This window comes from Actinia tenebrosa, unplaced genomic scaffold (assembly GCF_029948245.1).
Source record: "Actinia tenebrosa isolate PJP-AT-01 unplaced genomic scaffold, QUT_ActTen_1.0 PGA_scaffold9__36_contigs__length_13948895, whole genome shotgun sequence".
Taxonomy (NCBI): domain Eukaryota; kingdom Metazoa; phylum Cnidaria; class Anthozoa; order Actiniaria; family Actiniidae; genus Actinia; species Actinia tenebrosa.
This window is the reverse complement of record NW_028292586.1, coordinates 97,685-121,449: the sequence shown is the minus strand read 5'-3', so window position 1 is coordinate 121,449 and position 23,765 is coordinate 97,685. Positions and strand designations below refer to the sequence as shown.

Here is a 23,765-nt window from a genome sequence, read left to right as displayed (position 1 = left end):
AAAGAAGAATAGCGGAACTGAAAGAAAGAATAAAGTTTTCCAAATTTTTTTAATTACTTACAATTTTAACGAATTTTTGTTGGCGCTATGTGGAGTACGAAGGTCTAAAACAACAGCACACAACAACAACACTATGGACTTTTTGAAGGATTTCTGTGGACTTCAAAATCAGTCTTTTCAAGTGTGGAATTCTACTGAGAGAGACTTTGGTTCCTGCTTTGAATACTTGGCTGTAATTTGCCCGGCTTATATTTTCTTACTTTTTATAAGTGCTTATTTTGTAGGAAAACGTCCAAGAATTGACTCGTATGGACTAGCTGTATTTATCTGGGTCAAACTACGGATAGCTCTATCCTGTTTAATTGTTTTATCTCCTCTGGTTGAAATTGTGTGTTCACTAACTTTGAAGTCCTTTCATCCACCGGTCTTCTTGTTAACGAATTCTTTGATATGTTTGACATGGATTATCAATACATTTACAGTCTGGAGACTTAGACATTTGTATTTAATCAAGAAATGCTTGCCTACACCTCTACTGGTTGCTACACTATTGGTATTTTTAAGCTCAATTATTCAAGTTTATTCTGTGTTTAAAAATGTTAAATCACCGCAAAGAGATTTTAACAATAGTTATCGTGGGGTCAAAGAGTATGGAACAGCCATCAGGAGTTTTCTCCTGCTTTTGTATTTAGTATCACTTGTACAATGCCATGACAGCAGAGGGTTTGCCGCTGGAGGTACTCCAACACCACATTTCAATGAAACAGGTATTCAAGCTGGTGATGAAGGAGAACGCCGAGATCTTCTGAGATCAATATCAAGAGGAACATTCTACAGCAGTACTCAATGTGTATCAGATGACTTAGGTGTAGCCGAGGATCCGTATAACTATCTCTCAAAATTTTTATTCTGGTGGGTGAAGAAAATAATGCTCAAAGGTTACCAAGGTCATATTCAAAGTGCTGAAGATCTTTACTTGCTGCCGAGAAGTTTGAGAACATCAAACATTCAAGAGATATTTTTCAAGGAACTCTACTACAGGAAGAAAGACAATTGCACGCCAAGACCGGAGACATTGGTATCAAAGGGAAGTTACTCTGATTTTGATGATAGTGGATCAGATGTGGACGTTCAGTATGCTCCAGGAAATGCAGATGGTGATGAGGTCTTTGAGAGTAGAAATGAAAATGTTAAAAGAAGTTTATTAGCTGCACTACATTATTCTTTTGGTCGGAAGTACTACTGTTTAGGGGTTTTGAAATTGCTTGGAGATGCTCTTGGATTTGCTGGACCATTACTCTTACATGCTCTTGTTTATTATATGGAGAATAAAAAGGTATTGATAAATATTTCAATCAAAATAAGCGTCTATAGTAGTTCAAGGGATAAGAGTCAAAGGTCATTGCTGAGTTTCATTATGTGCTAGGACTGGGTCAAAACTGGATAACCATGAAAAAGATACCATAAATATCTTCATTTCCATCTCCAGGAACTACAAAAATATTTATGTCATCCAGCTTGGTCAACAGTTGCCTGGTTTCCCAAGTCATTCCACTTGATATGAAATGCAGCAATGATATAGAATAAGAGTTAAAGGGAGTGATAGTAAAGAAAAATAGGAAAGAAAATTAGGAAATAGAAAAGATGCATGGGATATGCTAAATCTGTCCCTCTCTATAGCTCACTTAGCCTCCTCTGTATTTCTTTGACTTTGGACTTCCTGTTCCATTCAAGGTTGCCCTTAGTCCCCTCACGGTCTACAAGGTCTATGCCAAAGGAAGCCCAAGCCATTGTATGCTGAAGAGGATATCTCTGTGTCTCTTTCTCTTTGCTTTTCTCTTTTTCCTTCTCTCTCTATCTCTCTCCTTATGCCCCCCTCTCTTAATGAGCCATCATTAATCTTATTCCTTCTTGTGGATTCTCTTCTCCAGGAACTTACTGTACATGGATACTACTATGCAACTGGGCTGTTCATCTCAACACTGATATCAGCATTTATAAATACACACTTCAGCTACATGGTTGGTATTATTATTTTATAATACTATAATTATAACATCCAGGGTGGTATAGTGGTTTACTGCTCGCCTATGGCAGCTGTGTGCCAGGTAATTTGCGCCCCTGCCAGCTCCGGGCTAGATCATAATATGTGAGTTGGGTTTATTTAGATTTTACTTACTCCATCAAAATCAGCGTGTGAGTTGAGAGTTGTATGCATGGAATATTTAATGTAGTGGTAGTGTGTGTGACAGTGGCTCATATACTGAATTAGTATTCCACTTAGAAAAAAATGATATATTTCATTTTTTTTAAATATATATATAATAAATACTTTATTAAAACAAAGACGTGTCACTTTACAATATACTGATATACACAAAAAGCTATACATAACATTTTCTGTCTCTTTTCCTTATATTTCTTATATACACTTTTTTTTTATTTTTGAGCAAAGACATTTCAAATAGTGTAGATTGATTAGGGTAAGTTTCTCTTTTGAGTCTTTACAGTACAAAAATAATAATATATATTCTTTTTGTTGTTGTTGTTGTTGTTTTTTGGTTTGTTTGTTTGTATTGTCTATTATATACAACAATAATGATTAGAAGAACAATCTAAATTTAATAGAAAATGTCACAATTATTTTTTCTCTCTCTTTTCTTCATCAAAAACATTCAAATGTCATATAAATAGTAGGGGAGGAGGTCAGTAAAAAAAAAAAATAAATAAATAAATGATAATAATAATAATAATAATAATAATAATGAAAAAAAAGCAACATGAATAGTAAAAATATTAATATATGTATATTATTGTAAATAAATAAAATACCCACTTTTTAAAAAAAATGTAAGAGGAGGAGGTAAGCATATATTTCATTTTCGATAAACCTAGGATCAGAAGTATAAAAAACTCAAAATAAAACATATAAAATGCAGCAAAACTGAACAGAAGAGGAATTTTGTAACTTTCTTTTTTCTAAAATTTCAATACCCTTAATTTTAGGTAAATAAAGTTGGTCTGAAGATGCGAGCAGCTATTATTACTACTGTATATCAGAAGGCTTTGTTTGTTAGCATGACGTCACTATCAAAGTTTTCTACAGGAGAGGTATTGATTTAGACAACAATTAGCCCATCTATGATTTCACCCTATCCATCCAACTATTCATCCCATTTCCTTCCATCCATTCCATTCCCTTTACCCACTCATTTATTCATTCACCCTTCTGTTTATCCACCCACCAACCCATATACTCATCTCTCAATCCATTTAAATCTATCTATCTCATCCATCCACCCATCCATCCATCCACCCATCCATCCATCCATCCACCCATCCATCCATCCATCCATCCATCCATCCGTCCATCCAACCACCCACCCACCCTCCCATCCCTCTATCTGTCCATCTATCCATCCATCTATCCATCCATCCATCCATCCATCCATTACCCACTCATTCATCCATCCATTTATCAACCCACCCACCCACCCATCCATCTATCCCATTAGCCATCCATCCCTTACCAATTCATCCCATTACCCATCCATCCCATTACCCATATATCTATTACCCATCCATCCATTACCCATCCATACCATTACCCATCCATCCCATTACCCATCCATCCTTTACCCATCCATCCCATTACCCATCCATCCCATTACCCATCCATCCCTTACCCATCCATCCTTTACCCATCCATCCCATTACCCATCCATACATTACCCATCCATCCATTACCCATCCATCCTTTACCCATCCATCCCTTACCCATCCATCCCATCACCCATCCATCCCATTACCCAGCCCATCCATTACCCATCCATCCCATTTCCCACCCCATCCATTACCCATCCATCCCTTACCCATCTATCCCATTTCCCACCCCATCCATTACCCATCCATCCCTTACCCACCCCATCCCTTACCCATCCATCCCATTTCCCACCCCATCCATTACCCATCAATCCCTTACCCATTTATCCCATTTCCCACCCCATCCATTACCCATTTTCTTGAATCACATTGTTCACCTTCATTCAGTTTTTTTATTCTTCTCCTTTATTCATGCTATTGTATGTTTTTTATAAGTCAGTCATAATTTAACCTCTATGTACTTGTTCTTTTCATCTGTTCAGGTTGTGAACTACATGAGTACTGATACAGACAGGGTTGTCAACTTCTGTCCCAGTTTTCACCAGTTCTGGAGCCTCCCTTTCCAAATAGCTGTCTCGCTCTACCTCCTTCACCAACAGGTACAAATACCAGAGCTAATCCCAGGATTGCATCAAATTTAGTTAGCAATTGTTTATTTATTGGAAGCACATATCGGATAGAAAGTGCTAAAAGCTCATGAAAACAAATAAATAGTGTTATTATCCACTTTCCTACAGCAATTTATTCATCCCTCCATCCATGCATTCATTCATCTTTCCTTCAATCTACCCATTTATCAACCAATTTATCCACCCATCCATCCATCCATCCATCCATTCATTTATCTATCCATTCATTCATCCATCCATTCATTCATCCATCCATACATACATTCATCCATCTATTCATGCATTCATTCAATCCTTCATTATTCCTGCCATCCATTTAATCTATTCATCCATTTATCCTTGCATCCTTTTATCCTTTCATGCATTCATTCATCCATTTATCCTTTCATCCATCCATCTTTTCCTATTGCATAATATTTCTGAGCCTAGTAATTTTTGTACCACTTCAGGTTGGCCTTGCCTTTCTGGCTGGTTTAGGTTTTGCTATCATATTAATACCCATCAACCGCTGGCTTGCAATCAAGATACAAGCACTCAGTAAAGATATGATGGTGCAAAAAGACAGAAGAGTCAAGGTAAACAGGAAAAATCCTTTTATAGTTTGGTGTGTCTAATTGTTTTTTCTTAATAGACCATGCAGAGCATTTGGTAATGCATCCATGATTGATTGTTTTCACAAAGTAATGTGGTGTCAATATGCTGCGGTAATAATGAGGCACATGTACACCATGCCTAAAATAGGAATGGATTTTCTTGACATTTCTGTTATTATCTGAATTAAAGGCAATAGACAATATTGTGTTTTCTGAGCTTAATTAACCAAATGTTCAAATGTCCAACCAAATTCAAATACATGGGTTTGTAACCTGTGTGTGACTTACTAATGGAGGTGTGCCCTTGCTACCAAGAAGATGCCATAAGAAAAAATTGAGGAAATGCTAAAAGGGATCTTTCTGAGGCTCTATGTAAATGCTCTACAACATTAACTACATCTAACTTTATGTTGCCTTTTTGTTAACTTTGCCAACAAGAGAAAAGAGTTGGTCAAAATATAGGAACATTTTTGTAAGGTCCTACACTACATTAATGTAGCATAGGAGTATAGTAACAATATGCTATCAGTCAAATATGGGCACATGCAGCACTGTAGCACCATTAGCACAGTAATACATATAGAACAGTGGCACAGTAGCAAGGTGTGCATCAACTCCTCTACCCCTATTAAAAAATTATTCTTTGCAGTCAAAGTCATCATTATCATCTCTCATCACTCCAGGAGGTGCATAAGGCCTTCACCGCATTTATCCAACTCACTCTACTGTGCCACACCAAGTTCTTGTTATCATTGTTAACATTTTGTGATTTCACTTGTAGATGATGAATGAGATCTTGTATGGAATCAGGGTCATCAAGTTCAATGCCTGGGAGAGGAACTTTGAGAGTAAAGTCAATGAATTAAGGTGTGTGTATGTGTTGGACAGGGCTGAAAAAATGTATTGTACCAGCACCAAGTAATCCAAGGAAACAAACATGGTGGCAGAAAAACTTCATACCTCTAACCTATTCATCATTTCATCATTTTTTATCTTTTTTTTTGTCAAACTATTATTATTATTTAATTTTCCCATCTACCTGTTATGTTCTCAGGGGTGGATCCAGGGGTGGTGAAATAGGTAACTAGTCGACCCCCTTTTCCAAAAATTTCTCAGTTTATCGTTAGTAACAGTCACCCCCTTTTTCTTGAGTTCCTGGTAAAACCTTTGTAATAGTCACCCCCCTTCTAAAATTTCTGGATCTGCCCCTGGTTCTCTACATCTTAGGTCAGCAGAGCTAAAGAGCCTCAAGGGTCGGAAGTACTTAGATGCTTGGTGTGTGTATTTCTGGGCTACCACACCTGTTATTATCTCCATCTTAACATTCATGACCTACGTACTGATGGGAAACAAGCTGACTGCCGCAAAGGTAAAAACAAATGTTTCTTTAATGCAGTTTTCAATATTCTGTGAACTCAGACATTTCAACGGCTTGTTGTAAAATTGGTTTTCACTACCGCCAGTCAATAACATGAAAGGTACTGACTGATTATTTTTGATTGACGGCAGCAAAAAAAAAAATTTCCAGCATGCAACTTGTAACTACCAAGTTCACAGAATATCCGAAATCACAGTAAATCAAATCACAGCAGAGCAGAATTTGTGATATAAACCATATTCAAGGGTAGAGACAAGAATATATTCTACATGAGAAAAGGAAGTGAGCCAAGTTTCATTTGTAGTGAGACACTTTGTAAATTTATTTGTTTTACTAGATGGTTTTTCCGTTGTTTTGTATTTCCATTTTTTCCCATTCATGCATTTCTATTAATGTTGGGTTGCCTATGGCTCGTAACTGGATCCACAGGGAACCCATTAAGCAATACCTCAGTGATCAATCTCTGATTCCTATTTTCATTCTTTTTCAGGTCTTTACTAGTGTAGCCTTGTTTAACATGCTTATCTCACCACTTAATGCATTTCCCTGGGTCTTGAATGGGCTGGTAGAGGCCTGGGTATCAGTTCAAAGGTTGCAGGCATTCCTTGGTATGAATGACCTTGACCTTAGGGATTACTATATTGAGACACCTGCAGAAGAGTCCAGACATCAAGGTAAGACTATTCTTGGGATTAGAAAAATATTCTCTAATTTCACATCCCCATAATGCCTTGCGTCTTTGGGGGGTAACCAATAAAAAAACTGTCCCAAATTGAAAGGTTTCTTAATTGAATTTATACTATACCTGCTTTTATCTGTACAATACTGATTATCAGTTTATTCCAAGTTAGTTTTGCGTGTACAGATCATCAAGAGTTTTGGTCTTACAGAAAATGTATTCACTTACGAAAAAATGCTTAAAATTTACCTTAAACGTCTTTAAGCTTCTATCTTTTTCTGTTTTTTACTTCTTCATTTTATTTTTGGATACCAAACAAGGTATTGTCAGCATTGTCTGATCAGCCATCAGCAAAATAAGTGGGTTTTTACCCTCTGGTTACCCCCAAAGATGCAAAGTATTATGAGGATGTCAAAGTAGAGAATACGGTTATGCATAGCTCAGGAATGCAATTTAACGTGATGTGATGTGACAAAACGTAACGTAACGACATAACGCGTTGTGACATGACTTTATTCAATATACAACACATGCAAGTTTACAGATTTACTGTAATCATTTAACGCCTTTTTTACAACAGCAATAAAAATAGTCAATGGCGTTTTCAGCTGGAGGTATGAAAATACATCACAGACAGATGAAAGAGCCGCCAGCTCTGTTGACAGGGAATCGGGCTCACCAACAGCAGTAGAATGTCTGTCTGATATCAATCTAACTTTACGCAAGGTGTGTTTTAGTAAACAGAGATGAATTCATACGCCCGTGATAAGGTCACGGTACGGACGCATTGAAACATTTTCATTGGATGAACAGTATGTTTGTGCTCTGTGATTGGTTCAATGATTATCATTTTATACCGTGCCGTGGCAGTGATGTTGCCATGTCAAATTGTTACCAATATCAGTGTTCCTTTGAAGTTTGTATCATTGTATTACACGTGTCATTCGCTAGAGTATCATTTATTTGTTAAACGCATGCGCTCGATTGCACATGAAAAGACACATGGATACAACTCAAACAAAGAATCTTAGTCTGTAATGGGAAATCATTACGCCCAAGGTAAAGAGGTCTATTACTCTTGTGCTTGCTTCTGAGTGAAAACCAGGTTCAACTCTCCGTAATATTTTAACATATTGTTTGCAGGGTGAATTGGTTGGTGTAATAGGCACCGTTGGTTCTGGCAAGAGCTCACTGCTATCAGCTATCGCAGCTGAGATGGACAAACAAAACGGACAGGTAAGAGACACTTTTTTTTGCACTCACAGATAATCTTTTTTGTTCTCTTACAAATAATAACACGGTTTCATTATCTCGTCATTTTGTTTTTAAAGGAATCTAGATATTTGTGTGAAAAGTAAACTGGGAATGAATTGAGGCACAACCCTCACACAGTTGCATATATTTAGTATTTGTATGTTTTCTTCGCAGGTTTATGTGTCCTGTTTGGACAACGGGTTTGGACTCGCCGCACAGGTAAAGAAAACAATAGCCCCTTTTATAGTTCCTTGCGCCATCTTGAAAGGTAGCTGTACCTTTGTATCGAAGCCAGACGAGCTTGCATTGATAGAGACATTTGAATAATTGTCCAAGGTGTTAAAAAAGGTCTCTGTCATTGCAAGCTCACCGTTCGTCTCGCTTCGATACAAAGGCAGCTTTCAAGATGGCGCAGGGAACTGTGAAGGGGACTATTACAGCAATACATCTGTTACACCTCGATTCATCCATATAAACATGTGAAAAACATTTTCACATGCGTGCACTTCACGACGTTTTCCATTAATTTAAGAGAGAAAGAGAAAATCAATGCTCTTTTTTTCTCCAATTTGTTTTCTCAAAATGTTTTTGTGAGTATACATTCGTGAGACCAAGATCCTGCGGGTCATGAGCATGCGCACACGTTTTTAACTACATTTTTTATCAAATAAAAATGTTCGGCCACGCCAACATCATGGTCAGTAACTGCATTTTATTTCAGTTTGGATATCATCAAATGCTAGTAATTATTAATATTATCAGGAACCTTGGATTCAACATGCAACAGTCAAAGAAAACATCTTGTTTGGTCAGCCGTTTGATGTGGAAAAATACAGTGGAGTAATCGATGCGTGTGCACTAAGAGAGGTATGTATGTTTTCTTGTCTTACCATTTAATAAATGAAGAGATAAATAGCTAAAAACTAGTGTGAGCTGCGTCGGTGTTTCTAATGAAACAGTAATGATAAAAAGGTAAATTATACACCGTAAAAAGATGAAAAAAACTTACTGACGTTTCGGAAGCTAGGACGTCATTTGACTCCCACTACCATAATGCTTTGCGAATTTTCTTTCTTATTCAAATTTGTATTACCTCATGAGAATAGTAAGACAATTGTTGCTGATTAACTGAACAAAAGAAAGTGTGCAAGGGAGTCTGGTAGTAGCAGTAAATATTGCTATTCACCATTCTCCAAACATTGGTCCACTGATCAAACACAAAGCGCTCAAGCGAGACGCCAAGATACTTTCAAAGGATTATTCAAATTTGAACCTTGCAACCTCGACTGAATGCTTTATGTTTGACCATTGAACCGATGCATGGAAAATTGTCTATAGTAATATATGCGACTCGGTTTAGGCAAAATTCTTAATATTCCAGTTAGTTCCCAGTCCTCAGTGGTTCTGCGAGCCTCGACCTTACACAAGGGATGATTCTTATACGCATGCGTGCCATGGTTTTTTTTCCTTTTGTTTTTCCTTTCTATTTTCTTGTCTGTTCAATGTTTAAAATGCTTCCTGTCAAATTGTCTCAGAAGTTCAAAAGTTTGATTATTGTGTAAATTTACGTCGCGGCTAGTTTCCAAAACGCATCCCACACGGAAAGGAGTGTCTTTGGGTGCTAAACCATCTGTGATACAAACGACAAATCGGGTATGCTGTTCATAGCAAGGGGTTAATCATCCACGGTCTAGGGGCCGACTAACCTCTCCCTTAGGCTTCGGCCGAGCTTCCTGATCAGTCTGTAAATCCAGGGATAGTGGTGTCGGGGCCGAAATCTCCGGCGTAGCCGTAAATGCTTCGCGCTGCCATACGACGGTTCAGCACTTGATGTCTGGAAGTATGGTCCTTTAAAAATTAATTAATTAATAAGAATAAAAGTTTGTACTAAAAACAAGTTTTTTTAGAAGGTGAACGTTTAATTTCAGCAATTTGGAATTTAAAGTAATTAAATTAGTAACGAATCGTTAGTGTTAAGGTTGGCAGTTTTTCAACATTTTCTAGATCATATTCCTTAATAAATGGATGTCGTTAATAGTCCCCTAAGCAGTTCCCGGCGCCATCTTGAAAAGTAGCCATGCCTTTGTATCGAAGCAAGATGAACGATAGAGACCTTTTTTAACACCTTGAACAATTATTCAAATGTCTCTATCATTGCAAGCTCACCGTTCGTCTCGCTTCAATGCAAAGGCACGGCTTCCTTTCAAGATGGCGCAGGGAACTGTGGAAGGAGCTTCCTTTCCCTGAAATTCGAAAGCGTCTTAAAGGATGAGAAAAAGTCATAGTCCAACTAATGGTGTGAAAGTCTGATAGATCCAGCCAGAAGGCCCATTAATAGAGACATAATGTTTCCTCATTTCAGACCACGTGTCATTCTCTTGAAACTGACGTTTCGGCCACTTCATGTCGTCATTCTCAAAAGTTTAATAAAAAACTTCATTTGTTCCAAAAAATATTTTCAGTAATGAGAAATGTGGTTAGAATCAAACTACTAGCCCCCTTAACAAACGCATTAGATCATATATTTTAATGAATTCTTGCGCTATATAAGTAATAAAATTATCTTTATTATTTATCATTATTATTATTATTAGAAAAGGAATGACGGGTTGAGTTACTGATTGATTTTTGTTTGTGCTTTGAAAGGATTTGCGTGTCCTACCTGCTGGTGATGAAACTGAGGTCGGTGAGAATGGAGTAACTCTAAGCGGAGGGCAGAAGGCGAGAGTGTCTCTAGCGAGAGCTATTTACCAGGTATGCCTTGTCTCATTCTCCTATCAGTTTCCATGCAATACCTATGTGTAAAATCTGAAGATTTGAAGCTTATGAGGAGCAAGCTTTCGGATGTATATACGGTCCTTCAGGTCAGTGCGTCATGGGACACTTTGGGGAAGAACGTGAATGACGCCTTTTCTTGAGCAAAATTCAAAACTTCTGGTGATGCAATAATTTTTGGGAGGAAAAAATGGTTGCATTATTGAACAGATTAAGCATAATAATTTTCCTTTTTGCAAACTGCAGACATCACCACATTTTCATCATTTCCCTGCATTTCATTTTACCTGCAAACCTTTACACCAAAGACTGAAGTATTCTTTTATTTATCAACTACTTGGAGATTTTTTCGATTCCTTTTCACAATCGTCTTTAAACGAGATGTTCTTAAACTTTCTACTGAGAGCCAACAAAGGTGGTTATACTTAATACTTCTCTATGAAACTCATCCAGGATAAAGATGTCTATTTGCTGGATGATCCGCTGGCCGCTGTCGATGCGCATGTCGCGGCTCACATATTCAAGCATTGCATTCTGGGACTTCTCTCCAAAAAGACCGTCATCCTTTGCACACATCATACCAAGTACCTTAAAGCCGCTGACCTCGTGGTCGTGATGGATCACGGGCGCGTATCTCATCAAGGCATTCCCGCTGAAATACTCACCAAGGAAACGGTGATGTCACAGTTATCACGTGACGAGGATGAAAGTGACCTTGAAAAAGATGAACTTTCTGAGCCTGAAAAGATCCAGTTGACTGAACAAATGAAAGGAGATGGGGGACTGGTAACCGAGGAAGAGAAAGATGAGGGCGCGGTCAAGTTACACGTGTATTGGTCGTACTGGCTTGCCATTGGTCATTGCCTAGCAACCAGTATTCTCGTTTCTCTTTTGTTAATGCAAGGTCAGTTCTTATACTTCATGTGACTCAGTGAAAAAAAAATTATTGCGTGCCGTGACTGTTGCCGTGTCTTCTGATTGGATAAGCCGTAATTTAAGCATATGCTGACATAACTGTACTGAACCTTGCCTCGTAGCTTTTTACATCCATTTCAGAACAAACCACTTTACTCTTATTACACTTCTAGTTCAAATCTATTCTTATTCCTCAGCTTCACGAAATCTAAGCGACTGGTGGTTAGCGTACTGGATATCTCACACCAAGTCACGCACTAATGGTCACGATAACAACACGTCGTCACGCAACTACATCGCTTCATATATAACTGACAACTCTAATGGATACCATAGTTTTCACATCGTCAAGGATGCTGTCATATTTTATCTGTTTGTGTACGGAGGATTCGCAGTTGGAAACACGGTAAATATAACAACCCTTGCTTATTAAACTTTGTATAAACACTCCGCACACTGATGTATTCAACGGTGAAAAATGTTGATCATCATATTCAACTCTAGAAATGTTGCGCGCAACATCCAAGACCTCGTGCGCGAAAATTCCATTTATTGCAGGCGCCCGGGACACTAATGAAAAACGTATTGCGCATGCTCTGAAGTTGGGCGGGAAATTTCTAGACGCGTCGTGTTTTACAAATAAAACCATTGGAGATTTACCAGCGTTTTTATTATGCGAATTTCTCTCGAAAAGAACTAATGATGTGCACTAACTTTTCAAAGACGACCTTAACTTTTAACATTTACCAAACGCCGGTTAATCTCCAATGGTTTTATTTGTAAACAAGACGCGTCTACCTGCGTTTTTCTGGCCTGCGGTGAAGAACGAGGGCTCTGACATAATCCATTTTTTGAGACCAGGGTTTCTTGGACTTCCGGTATAAGAGCGCATGCGTTCAAAGACTTGCCAAAAGTAAGAATAATATTTTTCCGGCTTCTAGCTTTTATTTTGATCTGAATTAAACACAGAATTCTGTTTAAAATCATGATTTTCATTGATTATATTTCACTTCCGGAATATTGCGCATGCGCCAAAAATGGATTATGCCAGAGCCTCTGTTCTTCGCCGCAGGCCATAAGAAACGCAGGCTGTGGGTACGAGATTGATTCCCGCCGAACATCCGAGCATGCGCAGTGGATTTTTCACCCGTGTCAGCGCCTGGCAAGGCCGTGTACTCGGGCAACAGGGCAATAGACGTTTCCCGAATTCGCTTGAGTGACCACAAATTCTCCAAGATGAGGTTGATCTCGATGTGTTCATGCTTTTACTGTATTCAAGCAAATTCTGGGTCTATTAAACCGTTACTTTCAGTGAACCCTTGATTGAAATATTGTGACGCCTAAGGCAATGGCTTGGAAAGACCTGCAGATATCTGTTCAAGAAGGCCAGCGCAACTGAAGTATCCGATGCTAACGAAGCAATCATAGATCGAGGTTGAGAGCTAACCGTAAACTAGAGTAAATAATCCTAATCTAAGTGGTTCATATTATATATATTGTTTTCAGATTTTCACGTTGTTTCGTGCATTCCTCTTCGCCTATGGTGGTATCAAGGCCGCTAAGGTCATCCACAAGAGATTACTGACCAGTATTCTAGCAGCTCCGATATCCTTCTTCGATGTCACCCCGGTAAGTGAGGAGGACTCGTTGTGAGTCAAGGGTGGCGTAGGGGTAGTCCACTCGCCTCACACCTCTGGAGTCTAAGGTTGGATTCCTGGACTTGACATCAAATATATACATTAGTAAATCAAGGGTTGAGCAGGGGTGGTCTCACTTCTGGGGCTTAGGATTTGATTCCTGGTTCCGCATCAGATGTGAGCAGAGTTGGTAAGGTCCTTCAGTTAATTCGAGGGTTTTTCTCTGGTTTTCCTCCCTCAGCAAAACTGTCAATCTGCATGTAAGGTAGCCGTGCCCTGACTTTGCCCTGAAGGTTTATCAGGGTATTGATAAAACGAAGGTTCGAAAATTTGTTTATCATACGAAATGGACTTCCATCGCATTCGTCTTAGGGCTATTGTGATCTATTAGTAGAACTTCGCTAACTTTGCTTTAAAAAAAGAAATAATACTAAAGGAAAATACAAGTGTCGCAATATACCAATAAAATAGGACGCGTTGTTTCATACCTCGTGTCATTCCTTTAGGAATACGATTCTCTGTTTGAGTGTAATTCTCTCATCACATACGGCCGCCATCATGGATTCTGAGTCATGCGTGGTTAGCCTCGTTGTTAATCCAAAATGGCTGCCGCGAAAGAAGAGAGAATCCTTGTCCTCGCTGAAATCACTTCTAACCTTGACAATTATTTTCCCCTTAGATTGGCAGAATTGTGAACAGATTCTCGTCTGATATGGTAACGTATAAGCTGCAGCAGATTTTTAACGATGCGGGAAGCTAAATATATATATTTCTTTTGTTCAAAAATTTTCAACGCCAAAAATGTTCCAACTCTAAATTCATGTATGCGGGCTTCCTGTCTTTTTAGTCCAAGTCCCTTTTTGTGACCAGCGGTTTACTTACGTTTTATTTGTATGCGCGCGCTCTTGACGTCATAATTAACTAAAACCACAAATTTGGTTCGACTCGAATCAACTTGTTTAAAACTCCTGCAGACAATTTCCTGCGCTACGACTTTACATTCGAAACGCTCCCCGGCTCCCTTAGGCCGCTGAAAATTCATCCGTCATCTTTCAATCAACCGCTTCACCATTCTTTTTCTCCTTCCTATGCATTCAAACTGTTGTTACCACTCGCTTTATCTTTCCCTCTACCACATCTTCCTCGATGAGATTTCTGAAAACCTTTCTCCTCTACTACTTTTTTAAGCATTCAAATTTCGATACTTCTTTCCATTTTTCAATTTGATTGTATTCAATATTTTATTCACTGTTTGTGTTTCAGTATTCAGTAGATGACAGCCTTCCATTCATGCTGAATATCTTCTTGGCTCAAGCGTACGGTGTAGCAGGCACGATAGCCATCACCTGTTATGGTCTGCCGTGGTTGTTAATACTGTTGATGCCGCTTTCTCTTATTTATTACTACATTCAAAATTACTATCGTAGGACCTCCAGGTATGTTATGTTTTATTCATCCATCCACCCATCTATCCATTCATCCATCCATCTGTCCGTCCGTCCGTCCGTCCATCCACCCACCCATCTATCCATTCATCCACCCATTTATCCATTCATCCATCCATCCACCCATCTATCCATTCATCCACCCATCTATCCATTCATCCATCCATCTGTCCGTCCGTCCGTCCGTCAGTCAAACCACCCACCCACCCACTCACTTATCCATTCATCAATCCATCCATCCACCCACCCACCCATCCATCCATCCATCCATCCATCCATCCTTCAATCCCTTCCATTCATTCATCCATCCATCCATCCACCCACCCACTCACTTATCCATTCATCCATCCATCCAACCACCCATCCATCCATCCATCCATCCATCCATCCTTCAATCCCTTACATTCATTCATCCATCCATCCATCCATCCATCCATCCATCCTTCAATCCCTTCCATTCATTCATCCATCCATCCATCCATCCATCCATATAATCTTTGTTTCCATTTTCATAATCTTTTCTACCTTATTTTGATATAATCGTCATCATCAATTGCTGTAATAATTATCAACTTGTCTTTTGATGTCGCAGAGAGCTCAAACGACTCATGTCTGTTACTCTGTCACCAATCTATGCTCACTTCTCTGAAACCCTGACCGGGCTGAGCACAATACGTGCTTTACGAGAAACAAGACGGTTCCAGTCTACCAACGAGACGAAACTGGAGATTAATCAGAGGGCGAATTTTTGCGGTATGGGATTATATAAACACTGATTAAATGTTGTCTCTTTTTTGTCTTTCTTCCTGTGGCATGTCTGTCTGATTTTTCTCTAAATGTTTGAATGCGCAAACTACAATTTTTGGTTTGCTTCGAGTAGAAGAGAGATCTTCTTTGTGCAACAAAGACAATTTGGTGTACTTCTCTTGGTTTTCCCATTTCAGACTGTGTCATTCTCTCGAGAATAAGATTCTTTGTTTAAGTCGTATATTTACTATATTTATATGTCTTCGAACGGTTAAACAAAGAAATGACTCTAGAAAAAGACGTGGTCTGGAATGGAAAAACATTAGCTCAAGCTAAAGAAGTCTCTATTGATAGCCAAAACTCACAACCCTTGTTTCTATAACAACAGCAATGGCAGCATCACAGTGGCTGAGTCTTCGGCTTCAGTTGTTAGGCGTAGCCATGGTAACTGCAGTGGCTTTCATTGCTGTTTTAGAGCATCATTTCAGCACCGTTGATCCAGGTTTGTTGTTTTGTTGTTAATCATACAACCACAGAGAACTTACCGTAGATACACTGTCGGCCGGCATGCTGTGACATTAAAATGGCTTCCCATTGTTTTGGTGTTAATCATGCAATCACACGCGTAGTTATAGTAAAAGGAGAGTAGTGTAAAATTGAAAGCACTTCTACAGTTCGACAGAGGACCATACGGAAATTATAAAAACAAAGGCGTTCGAGAAAGTATAGTAAACGAACTTGCCTCAGAGACAAAAGAAGAAAAAACAATTTATTATTTTCGCCTTTCATTTTTTCTAAATTGGGCTCCCTGTGTCTATAGTATGGGAAATGCGCTACAATACGACTCGTCGCATAAATCGATGGGAAATATAACATTGAAATGGCTTCCCATTGTAATCCAGTAATCCATCCAATCACAACGCGTAGTTATAGATACGGTACGGCCATAGTACGACTACGACTTTGTTGTAACGTTTCTCACTCATGCGAAAAAATGCTCAATCTTTTCCATGATCAGATGTATCGGTCACTGTGTGTCGCGTATTAACGAACGTTTGGTTGCTTCCAGGATTGGTTGGTCTTGCGATCTCTTATGCACTGTCTGTAACGGATCGCCTTTCTGGTATGGTGACGTCATTCACCGAGACAGAAAAGCAGATGGTCAGTGTTGAACGTGCCGTGCAGTATATAGAGAATATACCATCAGAACAGTCGGGAAAAGCAAAGGTAAAGTATGTTTTATTGTGACGTCATTGTACTGCCATACCCAGAATCCCTTACTCACTTTCCTTTGTCTAATCAACAGACCTCTTTACTTTGGGCGCAATGTTTTCCCATTTCAGACCACGTGTCATTCTCTTGAAAATGAGATTTTTTGTTTGAGTCGTATCCATATTCATGTGTCTTCTCATGCACAACCGTTAAACAAAGAAATGATGCTCAAGGGAATGACACGTGGTTTGAATGCAAAACTTTATGCTCCAGCTGAAAAGGTGTATTAATACGAAATGGCTTGCTATTCTTGTCAGGGAACCACAATTTTGTATATGAAAGAAATTACATGAAGAATTCCGGTAGTGGTTAGTGAAATGGTATTACCATGCAATTGCAAAAACCACAATCAAATCATATCTCCTTAGCCCAATTTCATCAGTTCAGATTTGTCCTTCATTTTCTTCCACTGTTGTGAACATGCGCATGCGCACTACTTATCTCGTGGTGTTTCACATCTTATCATTAACTAACGTCGCTTATTGTTCTTTTTTTTTTTCTAGGTATCTCCGTTCTGGCCAAGTATCGGACAAATCACATTCCACAAAGTTGTGTTGATTTATAGGTTGGTGTTTGAATGACAGAGAAACGTACCCACATGCGCGCAATTGTCTAATAAACTAACATGGCCGCTTGAATACTTTGTATCTAACACGAAAATAATGGGTCGCGGTTTTCAGGGGAACACATTTTAGAAAAAAAAACAGAAAAATTCTACATACAATAAAAAGACAAACCTCCGACCCGTTGAGCTGCGCCACTGCTGTACTTACGCTGATTACCGATAGCGGGTTTTTTCATTTTTTATTTATTTATCGGTTAGTAGAATAGAATATAAATTTTCATTGACCATCAAGAACTGAATAAACTTCTCCTTTGCACTTTTGTACCCGATTTTAGGATTTTTTTCGAAACCATTTGTCATACAAACCTCAAAGCTCATGATATCGATTTTTTTTTTTGTGTTGTATTCGAAATTCAATGTTTATTGTCTGCAGGTAGATTTAAACTCCCCATGCTGCAGCGCAATTAAAGGTGTCTATAGGCCGATCTTTATTTACGTATTTTCTTCATTAGCATAAAAAAATTCCAAGCTACAAGGAAAGCGACTCCAGAAATCGAAAGAAAATGTCTTATTTAGTAACTACTGAAAATTTGAGAGTAATATGTTCAATATTTTGGGAGTAAAAATTTTTTTGAGAACGGTATGGTTGACAAAGAAATGTATAGTCGCGTGGCAAGAATTTGTTATGCTAATGACAAACGTAAATAAAGATCGACCTATAGCTATGGTGTTAGTTTTCAGTTATGTTTATCTTTTATTCAGGGAAGGCCTTTCTCCAGCTTTGCGTGAGGTGTCTTTTCAAATAAGCGCAGGAGAAAAGGTACTTTCGGAAACTGAAAGGATATTAATGTACCCTGCGAGCAGAGTCTCCTTTTACCTCCTCCATGTGCGAGAGAAGGTGACACGAGACTCTGCTTGGACGGAAGTATGAATGTTGGTGTAGTGATAGTGCACTCGCCTCTTCTCTCTGGGCTCTCGGGTTCACTTCGTTTACTCAAAATCACTTGTGCGTAGAGTTTGTTAGGTCTACGTCTCTCCGTTGATTCGACGGGTTTTCTATGGATTTTCCTGTTTTTCTCCCTCCGCAAGACCAAAGTAGCTAAATTGCAATTCATTTTCTGGGTTAGCCGTGCCCGGACTTTGATCAGTCCAGAGGTTAATATCTTAACTAATATTTTTTTTCTTTTATCAGATCGGTATCGTAGGTCGAACTGGTTCTGGTAAATCCAGTCTGTTCTTGGTCTTGTTTCGTATGGTTAATCTCCATGAAGGGATGGTAATAGTGGATGGAAAGGTTATTTCATCCGTTCCTCTTGATGTGTTAAGGTTAGTATACAAAGTTATGAAGGACATTTTTTGTTGTTTCCAAAGTCAAGAGATAAAAGAAGAGGACAGAGGAGAGAGAGGTGATAGAATTCCAGTCCCTTCTTTCGTTCTCTCCAGTCTTTAGTCTCTTCTCGACAAATTTTTGAAAACCACAGGTAGCCCAGTTCAAGCTGCGTAATGATAGTAGTTTAGCCCCGCTTAAGAGTGGTAAACTATAAATGATGGTATTCTTTGCAGGTCTCGTCTAGCAATAATTCCTCAAGATCCCTTCCTGTTCAGCGGGTCAGTTCGCTCCAACATCGATCCTTGGACAAAGGTAAAACAATCCGTCTTGAAGTTTGGTAACCCTAGCAACCAACTAATTCAGAGAACCAAAACCTATAGTAACCAATTAATTTGTCAAACCCAAACATATTATCGTGTTACCATAGTAACTTAATAAAACGTTGAACCTAAATCTACTATCATGTTACCATAGTAACCAAATATTACGATGAGCCCAAACATGTTATCGTGTTACCATAGTAACTCAATAAAACGTTGAACCCAAACTGATCTACTAACCTGTTACTATAGTAACCAAATATTGTGATGAGGCCAAACCTATTACCGTGTTACTATAGTAACCAAGATCCCCCATTTTTTTCTGTTTAGTATTGTGATAAGGATCTTTGGACCACGTTGGAAAGATGTCACATGAGACAAGCCATTAGAGAACTGGGTACGATGATATAGGTTATCGATTCGTGTTACGCTTACACAAATAGTCTCTTACACAGTTCCCTGCGCCATCTTGAAAGGTAGCCATGCCTTTGCATTGAAGCAAGACGAACGGTGAGCTTGCAGTGATAGAGACGTTTTTAACACCTTGGACAATTATTCACGTCTCTATCATAGGAAGCTCACCGTTCGTCTCGCTTCGATGCCTAAACACGGCTACCTTTCAAGATGGCGCTGGGAACTGTGAAGGGGACTATTGGATGCATTTTACTCTTGATTTTTGTCCCTATGTTTGCATAATGATCCATCTCTCTTATCTTTTTTGTCCTTGGAGTATATTCTCTTCTGATACTAAAAAGGGACTAATATCTCTTCAGGTGGGCTTGAAGCAGACGTGGGTGAACGCGGGCGCAATTTCTCCGTCGGTCAGCGGCAGTTAATCTGTCTGGCAAGAGCTCTTCTGACGAATGCAAAGGTATAAAAAGTTTTAATATGACTGTTATTATATTTCCTGCGGAAAAGCGTGAGTGTCGACATGACAACGTTCTTTCAATTACGTGTATGCCAATCAGAAAACAGTGTTCTCTGGGATCCGCCCTCCCTTCCTGAGCATGCTCAGTGTGTTGTTTCTCGCAAACTATTTAATTTTCCTTTGTTCCGACAGATTCTGTGTATTGATGAAGCTACTGCCAGTGTTGACATGGAAACAGATGAGTTGATTCAACGAACAATACGGGAAGAGTTTCGTGAGAGCACCGTATTGACTATAGCGCATAGGTTAGTGTAATTGAGTGAAGTCATTCAAAAACCAGTGAAATAGATCAATAGACTAACACACTTTACACCTTTTGCTGTTCATTAACCGCAAAGGAATATTCATTCAAGCGAAAAAGCATTATCATTAGCGCGAAGAGGCACACAATAACGCGAACGGAGTTTCAAGAGCGCGATGGAACATTCATTAAGGAATTTAGCATAACATTGGACAATCATGAATATGTTTGTGCAGGTTCATTAGCGTTTTCGAAGTTTCATTAGCGCCTTTGTGCAATCAATAGACAAAACCACACATTCAATAACGGTTTTTGGACATTCATTAGCGCAATACATTATTACTTTACTTTTTACACGGGAATTGTAGGATTTTAGCTTTCTTTACATTTTTTACAACCCATGAATATAACCGTTCTTTACAAAGAAAACATGGCGTTAGGTATTGAAGAAAGAAGTGTATTTATCCTTGAATTGCTTCTCTATTCATACATCTGGGAAGATAGGTTTGCATGTGGTTGTACCACTGCATGCATTTTTGTTGCGTGATAACATTTATGTTTCTTGTAGTCGCTCTAAGAAGCAATCTTTTTCTTAGCTCTCCGAGTGGAATGCCTTGCCTTCTAGCTAAAATCCTACAATTCCCGTGTAAAAAGTAAAGTAATAATGTATTGCGCTAATGAATGTCCAAAAACCGTTATTGAATGTGTGGTTTTGTCTATTGATTGCACAAAGGCGCTAATGAAACTTCGAAAACGCTAATGAACCTGCACAAACATATTCATGATTGTCCAATGTTATGCTAAATTCCTTAATGAATGTTCCATCGCGCTCTTGAAACTCCGTTCGCGTTATTGTGTGCCTCTTCGCGCTAATGATAATGCTTTTTCGCTTGAATGAATATTCCTTTGCGGTTAATGAACAGCAAAAGGTGTAGTAGACCCTAATTCCATTGTTTTCTTTTGTGTCTATTTGACTAGTACACGTTGACTAACATTTGTTATTTGAGTTAGCCATATCCTGACTTAGATCAGCCCAGAGTTTGTTTCAGGGTTTGATCTGTGAGTTAGCCGTGCCCCGTATTAGATCAGCCCAGAGGTTGTTTCAGGGTTTGATCTGTGAGTTAGCCGTGACCTGACTTAGATCAGCCCAGAGGTTGTTCCAGTGTTCAATCTGTGAGTTAGCCATGCCCTGATCTAGATCAGCCCAGAGGTTGTTTTAGGGTTCAATCTGAGTCAGCCATGCCCTGACCTAGATCAGCCCAGAGGTTGTTTCAGTGTTCAATCTGTGAGTTAGCCATGTCCTGACTTAGATCAGCCCAGAGGTTGTTCCAGGCTTCCAATAAAAACGTGAAGATTGTTTTTAAACTATGCACCAAGAGATGGCTACTAGTTTTGCTTTGAAGTTCTTCAAGTTAAGTCTCAAAACCTCTTATCACATATAGGGTTGAGACTGTTCTGGACAGTGATCGTGTGCTGGTGATGGACAGGGGTCTGGTGGTAGAGTTCGACCGTCCAGATAAACTACTCGAAAAAAGGAATTCACTCTTCCACAGCCTGGTCTTCGGAAGTTAAGACAAAATGCGAAAATCTAGAAAATTGATTCTGAACAAAAGGGCGCCTCCTTCACCCTGGATTCCAGAGACTCCTGGCCAAACATAACAGGAAAGCACTGGAACTCAGGTAGCAAATTCAAAGTTTGTGGGACTGGAAAAATCTTGGAATGGGATTAGATGTGATCGAACTTGGGTATGCCATACCATGCAAAAAAAAATCTTTGGTGTAAAACCCACTAGACAAGTTATAGAAAAGTCTGAACAAATGATTTAAGACTGCAGTCTTCTTACCCAAGATTGAACAAAACAAGTTAAAACAATCAAACGCGGGGTATATTTATCAATTAGCGAAATCCCAGTGGCGGATCCAGGGGGGGGGGGGTCAAAGGGGTCCACGGAACCCCCCTTGAAGGTTTGATCTTTTAGGTAATAGAAATATGTCTTATATAAATTTTCCTTAAAAGTATCCACAAAGATAATGTTGAACACGAAATGATAGATATTTGCTGTTATAATGTTTAATTTACCTTTAAGTTCCGTTACTAGATAGTAAATTAGGTGATTAGAGCCAATTTTTTTGTCAAACATCAACTAAACAAAAGAGAATTATACACAGTTTAAGAAACGGAACCACCCTTTGAAAAATCCTGGATCTGCCACTGAATCCAACTAGTGCTCTATCATCAATGCTGCATTCTGATTGGACGAGCTACGACTAGGCTAAATGTCATAGCCTACTAGTAGCGAAAAGTGCCGGCTTTGAAAACCAATACATCAAATTTTACTTCAATTAAAAACTAGTTTGTATCTGTATATTTGACTAAAACAATGACACCTCCAGCCCGAATGGTTTTTATTCAACTCGAAAAATCATGGCTATGCCCCCAAAGTGCTCACTATTTTGTTAGTGATGTACTATAAATCAATTTAATTTTCTCATCAATCACTAAAGTATCTAGTGGTTATTTCAATATCCAGTTTAATTCAAATTCAGTATTTTTCGTAATGCATCATTACTCGAAAAAAAATTCTTGGTATTATTTTTTTACTGTTACAATAGAGGAAGGATGTCAGTTGGGACACAAGTCCTGTTTCCTCTACCTGTCAAACTTTTATCGTCTATAATCCTCATAGTCTTGCTTCTTACTGTCTCATGATCTTCATACATTCTTTATCGTACTTTATAATGGTATTTGATATGATTACCTAGCAATAATTAGCTCCCATATGAATTGTAAATAGAGTGACAAATAAGTAAATAAATAAAATAAATAAAGAGTTTTTACTCACCCTTATATTACTCGTTTTCAATAAAAATGCATAACTTTTAAAATACCAAAAGACTAATGGATAGAATTAGAGATTTCGCACCGACACTGCAATCCAAGGAATTACAGACTGATCAAGAAGCTTGGCCGAAGCCTGAGAGGTTAGTTGGTGCCTAGACCATAGACGATTAACCCGTCTTGCAAATTCCGTAAAGGTCTATTGCACTGAAGTAACTGATAAAAAAGGGAAAGCTGGAATAAGCCAGCGTAGTGATTGAATATTGACTTTAATCCATGTTGCGTGGTGGCCTGTGGTTGTTCAGAGGAGGTAGGTACCAAGGAACCCATAATAAGGGTTTGCACCATCACGTGATGGCAGCCATGTTAGATGGCAGGAGCAATACAATCGTTTTACATGAGAAAGAATTTAATTCCCAAGAGCAACAGCATTTTATTGTTCTGCTATCTAACCACAGGCAGTCCAAGCTGTATTATGGGTGCCGGCACATGATGGTGCAAAGCCTCTATGCCAGCTAACACCAGCTTTTAAAATACATTTGTTTTTTAGTTAGA

At 38.8% G+C, this 23,765-nt stretch overlaps 1 protein-coding gene across 1 annotated transcript; it reads left to right on the top strand.

Moving 5' to 3' along the window:
• The first annotated feature begins 9 nt into the window (after positions 1 to 9).
• LOC116308524 (ATP-binding cassette sub-family C member 10-like) lies at positions 10 to 23,219 on the top strand. The gene is made up of 29 exons (XM_089024777.1): positions 10 to 1,336; positions 1,932 to 2,021; positions 3,007 to 3,111; positions 4,146 to 4,262; positions 4,742 to 4,867; positions 5,667 to 5,752; positions 6,113 to 6,254; positions 6,754 to 6,937; positions 7,523 to 7,668; positions 8,086 to 8,178; positions 8,371 to 8,415; positions 8,959 to 9,063; positions 10,843 to 10,950; positions 11,425 to 11,875; positions 12,084 to 12,292; positions 13,393 to 13,515; positions 14,203 to 14,238; positions 14,787 to 14,959; positions 15,561 to 15,721; positions 16,104 to 16,217; positions 16,785 to 16,942; positions 17,491 to 17,552; positions 18,315 to 18,372; positions 18,745 to 18,878; positions 19,116 to 19,194; positions 19,533 to 19,599; positions 19,976 to 20,073; positions 20,263 to 20,375; positions 21,814 to 23,219. Exons 1-29 carry the CDS (start codon positions 134 to 136, stop codon positions 21,941 to 21,943), a joined length of 4,716 nt encoding a protein of 1,571 aa, XP_088880903.1. The 5' UTR covers positions 10 to 133; the 3' UTR covers positions 21,944 to 23,219.
• Positions 23,220 to 23,765: the final 546 nt, after the last annotated feature.